At 48.7% G+C, this 12,255-nt stretch overlaps 1 protein-coding gene across 1 annotated transcript in view; it reads left to right on the top strand.

Moving 5' to 3' along the window:
* Positions 1 to 12,255, top strand: part of LOC113957184 (fibrillin-2-like) — a 99,959-nt gene that overhangs the window by 24,798 nt on the left and 62,906 nt on the right. The window contains 2 exon segments of the mRNA XM_027664404.1: positions 2,351 to 2,548; positions 3,992 to 4,117. Coding sequence (XP_027520205.1) covers positions 2,351 to 2,548; positions 3,992 to 4,117 — 324 coding nt within the window.

The raw sequence follows: 12,255 nt of genomic DNA, 5'->3' as shown, positions 1-12,255 counted from the left end.
CCTGGCTCGTGGTTCAGCTCTGATTCCATGGTGTCTTTTGCAATTCGAGCAAGGAGACACAAGGAGTAACCCCGGAGTAACCCCTGAACAACCTGGGACTAACCCCAGAGATAAGGAATTTACAGATGGAACGTGTTGAGCGCGGTTTTAGCTGGGAATTAACATGGCAACAGGATCAAGTGCCTGGATATGAGGCTGCTGATGGGTGTTGGGAGAGGAGCTGAGGGCTGTCCCTCATCGGGGGTTCGCTCCTGGTTGGGTCCTTTGGAGTGGTGGAGTCAGAGGGGTTGTTTTTAGGCAACTAAACCCACCTTGCCGTGGTTGAAGCTTCCCAAAAATCAAGCCTGATCCGGTATTTCTTGCCATCTCTGCAATGAGAACTTCACCTGGAGGTGGGAAGGTGGAACTCATCTGTGTCCCACCACTGGGCTCTTCTTGTTGTAAAGTTGAGCAAGCTTGGAAGAGGAAGTAGAAATCCCAGTTTTTCAGCACCTCACCTCTGCTTTTCCAAGGAAAAACCAGAACTTCTGAAGGACAACTTACCCTGCACTGAGGTTTCTGGAAGATGAGATCCCGTAACACGGGCTGGAAAAGGGCTTTAGACATCTCCTAAGCATCCGTATTTCCTTAATAAAATTTGATTGGTGCCTCATTAAAAATTTAATAATTTGCCCATTCGAATTAGCAACAGATGGGAGCTGGAAGGCAGCCAGGCTTCCTGGCCTCCAGACTGCAATTTCCTTGGCTTCATTCCCCTCCAAAGGAGTAATCTACATAGGAAAATCTATTTTTGTCAAGTGCTTGTTTCAAAGGGGGTGTTCTCCTCACAATTGTGCTTTCATTAGGATCCATCTCCAGGAATTCTTGCCGCGGCGCTTCCGTCTCCAGAGGAGGTGGGAGGTGCAAGTCCACCCCCTTTCCTGCATCGGTTTGGGGTTATATATTTATTAATCGGACTTTCTGAGTCCCTTTGAGGAGCGTCTTCTTCTGCTGCTTTTGATATCTTGATAAAATTTGAGTAAAAAAACCCAATATACGGTTATTTGGTAACTCACCTTTGCAAACGTGGCTTGTGGTTCTGTTCAGGCTGCTAAAAAAAAAAGGGTTTTTTTTATGAGATCCCATCACCTTTACACCTATTTCACTTCAAAATCAGTGCTTTCTTTTCCCCTCAAATCCTTCTTGCTGTTGATCTCGGTGACACCCACAGACCAAACTTCCCATTTCTCTTTCATCAGCATTAATTTTAAAGTTTGACTGTGCTCCCAGCTGCTCAAGAAACACAAATCAGAGGGAGCATTAAGATGGAAATAAGCAATTATTTTGCTAATTGGTCTTTTCCCAGGATTTCTTGTGTGTTTTCCAGGTGGGACAATTCTAGCCCAGGTTAAACTCTTCCCCTTTGCCTGTGGGTGCCTGTGGCTCGTTGTTCAGGTATAACCACCCCCCCCCCCATGACTTTTTGGTCGCTTCACACATCAAATCCAAATATTTCACTGCAAAGACAGCTGGGGGTTAATCCTGGAGCTGATGCAGGAGTTGGGTTCACAGGCAATCACTAATTACTGGACTCTCCAACCTCGAAATTCCCTCAGCAAATCTCAGCCAGACCAACACTTAACTTCCTCAGACAGTTCATGTGGAATTTTCTGGGTTAAAGGTCTTTTTTTTTCCAGCCACAGATCAAACACTTACACGAAATCACCTATTCCCAGCAGAAGGGAAAACCTTATTATTTCAGAATTTAGTTTCCTGCTGTGCCAATATCCCTAATCGAGGGTCAAACCCAACATTCCTCAGTGCAAGCAAAGCCCTTCAAAAATCCTTTTTTTTTTTTTTTTTTTGGTTTTAAGGGATGGGAGGATCCTGGTTGGGAATGGGAAACACACCAATTGCTTCTGCAGCATCTGGGGTTTTAAAGTTCAAACTGCCAGGGGATCTTTTAAGAGTTAAACTGAAGGAATTAATCGTGACCCAGAATGGTTTGGGTTGGAAGGACCTTAAAGAAGGTCCTTAAGGAAGGCAGGGACACCTCCCACTAGACTAGGTTGCTCCAAGCTGGCCTTGGACACTTCCAGAGGTGGATCTTTGCTCCTAAATAAAATAAAATTTGATTGCTTTGCTTCACAGAACAGGTGAAACTTCAGCCCTGAAACCACCTCTTCTTATTTTGAGTTCATTTTAGAGCCAACACAGGCCTGAAATTTCTCTTCTTTTCACCATTGCAGGGCTTTATTTTTATTTTTCCCCCTCAGAACTCATCGATTTGCACCCGAACGGCCGAGGAATCCTCGTGTTCCTGTCGGGATCTAACCCCTGGATGTGTTTTTTTTTCCCCCCCTTTTCCCAGATTATCGGACCGGGCCGTGCTTCAGCCAAGTGAACAACCAGATGTGCCAGGGCCAGCTCAGTGGCATCGTCTGCACCAAGACCATGTGTTGTGCCACCATCGGCCGGGCCTGGGGACACCCCTGTGAGATGTGTCCTGCCCAGCCCCATCCCTGCCGCCGGGGATTCATCCCGAATATCCGCACCGGAGCCTGCCAAGGTCGGTGCCATCGGGGATGTGCCCGGGCTGGGATAAGGGAGGGAGGAGGAGAGTGTGCCAGGGGAGCCAAAAGAGGGAATGCAGAGAATAGGGCAGCAAAATAGGGGACACGGAGGATAGGATATGAAAATAGAGCTCAAAAACGGGGAACACGGAGAACAGGGCCCCAAACAGGGAACATGGAGAACAGGGCCGCAAAACAGAGCCCTGATACAGGGAACATGGAGAACAGGGCCCCAAAACAAAGAATAAAGAAAACAGGACCCCAAAACAGAGCCCTAAAAGAGAGAACACAGAGAACAGGGTCCCAAAACAAAGAATACAGGGAACATGGAGAACAGGGCCGCAAAACAGGGCCCTGATACAGGGAACATGGAGAACAGGACCCCAAAACAGAGCCCTAAAAGAGAGAACACAGAGAACAGGGTCCCAAAACAAAGAATAAAGAGAACAGGACACCAAAACAGAGCCCTAAAAGAGAGAACACAGAGAACAGTGTCCCAAAATAAGAATACAGGGAACAGGGCCTCAAAATAGGGAACACGGAGAACAGGGTCCCAAAGCAGGGAACACAGATTACAGGGCCCCAAAACAGGGAACACAGAGAACAAAAGACAACAGGGCCTCAAAACAAAGAATATACGGAACAGGGACCCAAAACAGAGCCCTAAAAAAGGGAACATGGAGAACAGGACCCCAAAACAGAGCCCTAAAACAGAGAACATGGAGAATAGGACCCCAAAACAAAGAATACAGGGAATAGGGTCTCAAAACAGGGAACATAGAGAACAGGACACCAAAACAGGGAACACAGAGAACAAGGTCCCAAAACAGAGCCCTAAAACAGAGAACACAGAGAACAGGGTCCCAAAACAGAGAATACAGGGAACAGGGTCTCAGAACAGGGAACGCAGAGAACAGGGCCTCAAAACATAACACACAGAAAAGGGCCCCAAAACAGGGAACACAGAGAACAGGGCCCCAAAACAGAGAACTCTCTGTGTGACTTTGCTCAATCCGTCGTCGTGTCTCCCAGAGCAGCACCACAGACCTTGGATCTCCCATGGGATCATCCAGGATCATTTTAGGTCAAAGATTCTGGCCACAGTGCGGTTCTCCAACCTCCTCCACCCCACAAGAGGTGGTGAATCGAGGCTGGTGTTTCTCCAGGTTCAAAATTAAACCCCAGCCTTCCCCGGGGAACGAACCGCGGGGGGACGGACACGCGGGCGTTTGCTTTGGAAAGCATTCCCAGACTTTTGTCTCCTTCTTGCTTGTGTGGATGAGCCAGGAATACCATTTAGGACCATTTCCTGTCCTTCACCTTATCTCTGAGGGGGTTTCTGAAACGTGATCTTGGAGCAGAGCTTTCCCCTCCCGGCCCTCCCACGTGGATCCGTGGGACGGCCGCGCTTCCTCACGTCCCTGCTCTTCTTCCCACAGATGTGGATGAGTGCCAAGCCATCCCTGGCCTCTGCCAAGGTGGGAATTGCATCAACACCGTGGGTTCCTACGAGTGCAAGTGCCCTGCAGGACACAAGCAGAGCGAGACCAGCCACAGGTGTGAAGGTAAGGAAAGCTCGGACCTGAAGGATGCTCAGATTCCCAACATCCTGAGAGCACAAGGGAGTGGAAATTTCGAGGATCTCTCTGCTCACGGGGCACTTCCAAGTAAAGATGGGAGAGATTTCCCATGCCAGGCTTGATCCCGCCTCCCAGACAGGGCAAAATGAGCGTTTTAATCTGTTTGTTTGGTTCCCAGAGCCCCAAGGCAAGGAAAGGAGGAGCAGGGCTTGCCTGATCTTCTCTTAAACCAGAAAGAAGGGGGTTGGATTTTTCAGGCAGGTGTTTTCTGAAGGATATTTAATGGCAACACAGAGTGACTGGACAGAAGGGATCTCTGGAAGGCTTTAGGTCTCTGCTTAGCTCAGGGGATGCCTTCAAAGCTCAGTCTGATCAAGCTTTGAAAACTCAAAGCCTTTTCTTTTGAGGCTCTTCGTGTGAGGTGTGAGAATTTAACAATTGCCAGGCTGGTTGTGGTAGTTAAGGGAGAACTCTGAAAGTTTTCTGGGAGCCCCTGGAACTGCTCTTTGCTCCTGGGCTTGGGGTGAGTTGGTCCAGTGTATGCCTCAGATAAATTTTGGGCTCACCTAGACCGGGACACACAGTTCTGTGGGAAAACATGGATGGAGCATGTTGGGACCGAGTCCCACCTTGCTGGATCCCTCAGGAGCTCCCCCTCCCTCTCATTCCTCTCCAAGGCTCTGCTGTAACCAAGACAAGAGGTGAGGAATGCACTGAAATCCAGACCTTCAACATGGAATTTGTGTGGCAAAGCTACACAGGGAGAGCACTTAGAGCATTCCTGACAGCATTCCTTGTCTCAGAAGGGTTTCTTCCAAGCCATTTTTTTCCAGGAAAGGAGCATCACTGCTCCCAGGGGATTGTTCCCATACTCCCACCTTCCTGTAATCCAGGAATTTTCCTTGCTGGGATAATTCTAATAGTCTCCAGTGCCCAGAGAAGCTGTGGTTGCCCCATCCCTGGAAGTGTCCAATGCCAGGTTGGAGCAACCTGGGCTAGTGGAAGGTGTCCCTGCCCGTGGCAGGGGGTGGAACTGGATGATCTTTATGGTTTCTCCCAACCCAAACCAGTCTGTGATTCCAGGATTCTATGACCTGGGTTCAGCCCCTCAGAAAATCTTTTCCCAGAGTGGAACACCAAGCTCCAGAGGTCAATCCTTGGATTGGGGGATGGACCTTCTTTTATCTCCAGAAGACATCTGTGCCTGTGGATCTTCCCTGGCAGGATGCCACGAGACTTTCCCTAAAATTCCAACAGTAAAGGGGGTTTCTTGCAGTGCTCTGACACCCAAGGACCTGAAACCAGGAGGGTCCAGCCCAGCCTTTTGATCCATGTCTGGGGTGAAGGACCCGAATCCGAGGGTGTCCCGCGGAATTTCTCTGCCCTGCCCTGGAACTGTGGGCAACAAAAAGTCATTCTTGTCCTTGCTCTGCCTCACCCACGCTGGCTGGGGAGCAGGCAGAGAGCATCTGCAATCAGTTTAGCTGGAATCTTTGAGATTAAAACCAATCCATTGTCTGGGTCTGTCGTCCAGATGCTGAGGGGCCCCCAGCGCCTGCCAAAGCAGCACCATGTGGCCATAAACAGCTGCCTTTCACTCTCCTTCCTGCATGGCCATAAAAAGAGACATCTCCAGCATCCACAGGGTTCTGTTCCATCACTTATCTTGCCTTGGTTGCTAAGGAGACCACGGAAAGAGGAGGCTTTGCTTGGGTGGGATTGAGGGATCTGGGACTCCTTCTGTGGGAATGACATAAACAGGAGGGATGCTCTAAAGGGATGGGGTTGGGGTTGCTTAGGAGGGCTTGTTTCTCACATGGGAATCACCAGCATGTCCCAATCAGGATGATCACAGAACTGTGGGATCACCTTTGCTGGGGCATCACTGCTCCCCTCTAGGAATGTGCCCCGTGATTCCCTAAAATGATGTGAATAAGGGAACAGAGAGGCAGCATCGTGTCTGCTGCTCACACTTGATAAATTTAGGAAGAGCTGAGCCCCTCTCAGAGTTTGCTGAGTGCTTTGGTACGTCAGGGAGTCGAGAATCAAAGCTGAGGTTCCAGTTTGAGGATCCCAATTCCCGACCTGCTGCCAAAAATCTCCATCCGCGGCCCCTCCTCCCCGAGCCAAGGCTGAGAACCAAAATAACAACCACAGGCAGAAAGGGACAGATTTATTCTTCACCCAGGTGTGCTCCAGGCCTAAAATCTCCATACTGGAGCAGTTCCCTTGTTGAGTCCCTGGGTTAATTTTAGAGCTGGTGAAAGGAGGGATTTTTCCATGTGCACTGAGCCCTTCTTGCTTTAGGAAGGGAAGATGCTTCCCTCTCGCTTTCAGGTTTCCTCATCCAAGCCCCAGCACCCAGAAAATATCAAAACTAGATGGTAAATTCTTCCCTGATTCCCAGGAGCTTGTATTTTGTGCTCGGGAAGGTTCCTCCTGGGGGGCTGAAGTCAGCAGATGGGATTGTGCTGGAGCCAAAGGTCAGAGCCCGGTGTCACCAGGGCTGCTGATTAATGATGTCTCCCTAATTAACAGCAGCAGCATGTGCCACTAATCTCCTCAGGGCTGTTTGTTGGTGGGAACAGGCAGGAGGAGAGATAATGTTGGGGCTTTCCCATCAGTGATACTTATCTCTTAACACAAAAGGCACCTGGAGATGGGGGCTCTGCTTTCAGTCCCCGAATCCCTGAAGAATAAAGCTGCTTTCCTTGTGTGGAATAAAGATATTCCAGGCTGATAGTGGAGGCCCTGAGCTCCCAGGAGGCTGCAGCTGGATTTTTGGGCCTGGATTTTGGTCAGCTCCAGAAGGAAAACGAGGTTCCTTTTTTTTCTCTCTGCTCGGATTTGGACCTGAATATCCTCCAAGTTCAGGGTTGCTCAGTTCCAGGCTTGTTTCTGCAGCTCATCCCTGATGAATGTGACACTGCTGTGATTCCTTTTGTTCACTGTATTCCCAGGGAACTGGAGGGATCAGGAATTCCTGAGCTTGGGGCTGTGCAATGTCTAAGGAAAACTTGAGTTTCTGAGGGATATGAGCAGCCTGTGAAACGTGGAATTCATGGGGGTTGGAGTTGGGGTGGATTTAGGGTGGGGAGGGGTCAGGCTGCTCCCTAAAGCAAGGCTGGAGACAAACCATAGCACCCAAAACCAGGTTTATATTGCCCAAAAAGATCAGCAAGGAGGGCAGAAGTTGCCAGTTTAGGGCTGAATTAATAGATCCTATGCCTGGCTGATGGGGAAAAAAAGGGGGAAAAAAAGCAGGATTTGTGGAGGTTTGTAGGGGAGGGAGAAATGGGGGAGCCTGGAGAAAAGCTCATGGTTTTACCCAGCTGAGTAAAATCGTTGAGGAGGATGCAAGAAAACCCTCCTGGTGCAAAATGGAGAGAGGAAAACATCAAAGCTGAGCTCAGCCCCATCCTCCTGATGCAAAGCCCTCGATCCATAAATCACAGGGAAGTGGGGGGGTTGTTACAAGCAGTGACATTTTTAAATTATCCTGGAAAAGCGGCCGTAAAAATCGCACCGAAGGGAACGGCTCCGTGGTGTGCAGTTAAAGGGTGGAATCACTGGCTGAACAAAGCTTTTCCTGCCACAATTCCAGTGTTCCCCTGCCAAGAATTTTAACTTTCTAATAGCCCTTCCTGTGCTGGATGACAGAATGCCAGGCCAGCTCTGCTATCAGTGAGGCAAGGCCAGGATGCTTCCAAAGGGAATGTCTCGCGTCCCGAATTGTTCCAGGGTGATGACATCCCAAAAAAACACAGGGAGAAACACCAGGGAAGGGAGAGGAAGGCTCTGCACGCTGTGTGCAACAAGCTCTGTTCAAATCCCTCCAGCAGAAGTCCTTTTTGACCACTCTTGGCCTCTCCAGGAGGTTTTGCTGGGGCAGAACGAAGCCTTTAATTACAAATATCACCAATTTTTGCTCACCCCTTTCTATTTAGATGTTACTTATGTCCCTCTTTTGTCACCAGGGGCACAAAATCCCGTGTTTTCTGATGAACACAAGGCTCTATTTTTCACTCTGTCCAATCTCATCCCTGTTTCTGGAGAGGGGAGAGGGATCTTTTCCACGAGCTCGGCTGGAACTCGAGAGCCGCTTTATTAGTCCCATTTTCAACCTTCCTGCAAAACTCCTACAGAAGAGCTCATTGTTTTGGCCCCATTAAAAGCTCATTTCCACGGATTTGGGGTGGTTTGGAGGGTTCCATTCCTCTCCTCTGTGGTTTCTTTGTGCTTTCTGGGAGGGGAGGTCTCAGAGTCCCGTGAGTTGCTGTCGAGGCCTGACCTCTCTGCTACGTGACAGGGGGATGTTTTCTCCATCAAGACCTGGGGTTTTTTTTTAGCAGATGGAGAAATTGGGGTTTCAACATGTCTGTGGGCACTGTGTTGGATGGGCTTTGCAGCCTCCAGCTCCTTCTGGAGCTCTGTAGCCTTTGGCTCCCAGAGTTTTCAGCCGTAAGGATCAGGCTCCGACTCCAAGCCAGAGGTGGAGAGCAGATCCAAAATCAACGTTTGCCTTGAATCCTGCCATTGTCTGCACAGCAGAGCAGGCAGAATGTTGCTTTAATTTTTAACAGAGGGCTGGAAAAGTGGTGGAGGAGCCAGGCTGGAGCTGGAAGGGTTCCCTGCCCAACGCCGGGTGTTAATGGGAGGTGGATGTACCCGTGTCAGGCTCTCCCTGGCTCAATGAATCCAAACCAACTTTACAAAGGGAAAACCAAGAAGGCAAAAAATTGTGTGGTGGGGGAAGAACTGAAAGAACAACAAAGCCCAGAGCTCAGGTTCTCAAAGCACAGGATGTGCAAGGCTTGAGGAACGGCCTCTTTTCCTGCTCCTTGGGTTGCTGCTCTGGCCCGGGCTGGGATTTTCAGGGAGGGAAAAAAAAATTGCAGTTGGATTTAACCTCTTGAATTCACTGTTTTTCCTCAAGAATGGAGTGGATTTGCTGCCCACACACCCCTCTGGATGACTGGCTGTGTTGTAGGTATCGATCTGGCCCCCAGCCCTCTGATGCAACAACTTTCCCAGCGCTACACACGAGTATTAAACTGGTTTTTTTCACTAATAGTACAACCAGCTTCTGCTCCACAAAGCTCTTTTCCTTCCAGTGCTCTGTGAATTGTAACCCAAGGCAGGGCTGTAATTAAATGACAGGGCAGGCTGGAGTGATAAAATCTCTTTTTCACTGCAGGGGCCCAGGTGGGGGAAGTGTTTTCTGTCCTTTTGCTTTGCTGCCTTGGCAGGTTTGAGTCCTTTCTGTCTCTCCCAGGGGCTCTGAGCATCAAAGAGCCAGAGGAGCACGGGAAGGGCTCAGGGGATCTCTCAGGTGGTGGCTGAAAGCAGAATTTTAGTCCTAAAAAGCCACGCAGGGAAGTGTCTTCCCGTTTTTAGTAGAATAGAATCATAGGATCACAGAAGAGAACCACAGAATGAAATCATGGAATATCCTGTGTGCGAAAGGATCCATGAGGATCATCCAGTCCAACTCCTGGCCCTGCCCAGGACACCCCAACAATCCCACCCTGGCCCTGAGGGGGTTGTCCAAACACTCCTGGAGCTCTGGCAGCCTTGGGAAGTGACCATTCCATGGGCAGCCTCTGGGGGAAGAACCTTTTCCCTAATTCCAGGTTATATTGTGGATAACCCGCCCTGTGCACTCGGGTTTGATTTTGTGGCTGTTGAAATCGAGGTTTCACTTGGTCCCTCCTGTCAAAGCTGCAGCCAAAGTAAAACAAGTTGTGTTTGTGACAGGTTGGGTGAGAAAGGTTGTTCCTCTGGCCACATGGAGCTCCCACTGGTGGGAATCTTTAAATCCAAGTTGGAATTTCGAGTGTCTCAGTTTTAATTTTTATATTCTGTTGGGACTGCAGAGCACTGTGCCCTCAGCATCATGGAATCATGGAACGGGTTGGGTTGAAAGGACCTTAAATATTGTTGGATTCCACCCCCTGCCATGGGCGGGGACACCTCCCACTATCCCAGGTGGCTCCAACCTGGCCTTGGACACTTCCAGGGATGGGGCAGCCACAGTTTCTCTGGGAAATCCATCCCAGCCCCTCCCCACCTTCCCAGGGAAGAATTCCTTCCCAATATCCCATCTAACCCTGCCCTCTGGCAGTTTGAACCCATTCCCCTCTTGTGCTGTCACAACAGCTGCTGCTAAAAAGTGCAGGAACTTCAGGAAGAGCTGATTGTGCCTGGAAATGGGAATAACAACCAACATCAGCTCAGCTACGGGGAATCCCAAACTGATTTGGGATGGTTGGGACTTTAAAGCTCCTCCAGTTCCACCCCCTGCCATGGGCAGGGACACTTCCCAGTGGATCAGGAGAAGATCAGAGCAGGATTAAACATCTCCTGCATTTCTCCCTCCCACCTTCAGGGCTGCACTGGCACCTGCAGCCACTGCAGGGCACTGTGGGATCGCGATTCCCTTCCCAGCTCCAGCATTCCTCACTTTCCCACCGGACAAGGACCCGAGTCACCTCCCCTCGGGGTCACCCACATTATTTTCCCCAGGGAAATTTCCCTCCCCTTTCTCGTATCCATCCTCACACCCAGGAGTTCTGGCTCCCAGGTGACCCTTTCCCAGAAAATCTGGTGGATGAGCTTTTCCAAAAATCTCCTCGACCCCTCTCCCACACGAGGGGTCTTTGCTGTTGTGTCTTTTTTTTTTTTTTTTTGGTAGTTTTTTTTGCAGATTAGTCTTTTTCTTTTTTAGTTTAGTTTTTTTTAGTTTAGTTCTTTTCTTTTTGCACATTACTCTTTTTTTTAGATTAGTCTTTTTTTTTGCACATTACTCTTTTTTTTTAGAGTAGTCTTTTTTTTTGCAGATTAGTCTTCCTTTTTTTTTGTAGATTAGTCTTTTTTTTAGATTAGTCTTTTTTTTAGATTAGGGGTTTTTTTGCACATTACTTTTTTCTTTTAGATTAGTTTTTTTTTTTTGCACATTACTTTTTTTTTAGATTAGTCTTTTTTTTTTTTTTGCTCATTACTCTTTTTTTTTTAGATTGGTCTTTTTTTTTTTACAGATCAGTCTTTGCCCTGCAGCACCTCCAGCTCCACACATGTTAATGCCATCAGGCCACTCTTCCCAGTGGAAAAATTCCCTCCTCCAAGGACCAAACTCTGACCAGTTCCTTCCTGCCAGCCCCAGGCAGCAGAGAAAAAGCCCCTTATCCATTCACAACAGCACCACAGGTTTTAGGATGTCATAAATAATGTTGTTTAGCAGAAATAATTCATTTTACCAGTGGGTTTGAGGTTTGGGTTTTTTGCCACTGTAAAAACCATCAGGTGAAATATTCCTTCTGTCTTTTACCACCAACTAACTGCTTTGGGGGGATTAATTAATTAATGAAAGGTTGAATCTGATTCCAGCTCAGTTCCTGAAGCACATTTCAGTTGCCAATTAAAAAAAAAAATCATAAAATCATTGAATCATTAAGGAAAAAAAACCCATTATTGAGTCAAACCAAAGATGGCCAAAACTCCAACTCTTGCTTCCAGACAATCCTTGGAGCCAAGTGACCCCCAAGCCTTGGGCATTTAATTATATTGATGAAAAATTGAAATGAAACCCTTCGTGGGAGAGACTCCATGAGAGTCCATGAAACCCTCAGTCTTGTGGAGACTCCATGAAATCCTTGGTGGGAGAGACTCCATGAGAGTCCATGAAACCCTCAGTATGGGAGAGTCCTGTGGAGACTCCATGAAACCCTGAGTCTTGTGGAGACTCCATGAACCCTTCAGTGTGGGAGAGTCTCCATGAGATTCCATGGATCCCTCAGTGTGGGAGAGTCCTGTGGAGACTCCATGAAACCCTCAGTCTTGTGGAGACTCCATGAACCCCTCAGTGTGAGAGAATCTTGTTGGAACTCCATGAAATCCTTGATGTGGGAGAGTCTTGGAGACTCCATGAACCCCTCGGTGTGGGAGAGGCCTATGGAGACTCCATGAACCCCTCGATGTGGGAGAGACTCCATGAATCCCTCAGTGTGGGAGAGTCTCCATGAACCCCTCGATGTGGGAGAGACTCCATGAACCCCTCAGTATGGGAGAGTCTCCATGAACCCCTCAGTGTGGGAGAGACTCCATGAACCCCTCAGTGTGGGAGA

Source organism: Corapipo altera, unplaced genomic scaffold, assembly GCF_003945725.1.
Source record: "Corapipo altera isolate COAL_440 unplaced genomic scaffold, ASM394572v1 96, whole genome shotgun sequence".
Classification (NCBI taxonomy): domain Eukaryota; kingdom Metazoa; phylum Chordata; class Aves; order Passeriformes; family Pipridae; genus Corapipo; species Corapipo altera.
This window is presented reverse-complemented; position numbering and strand designations above follow the sequence as displayed.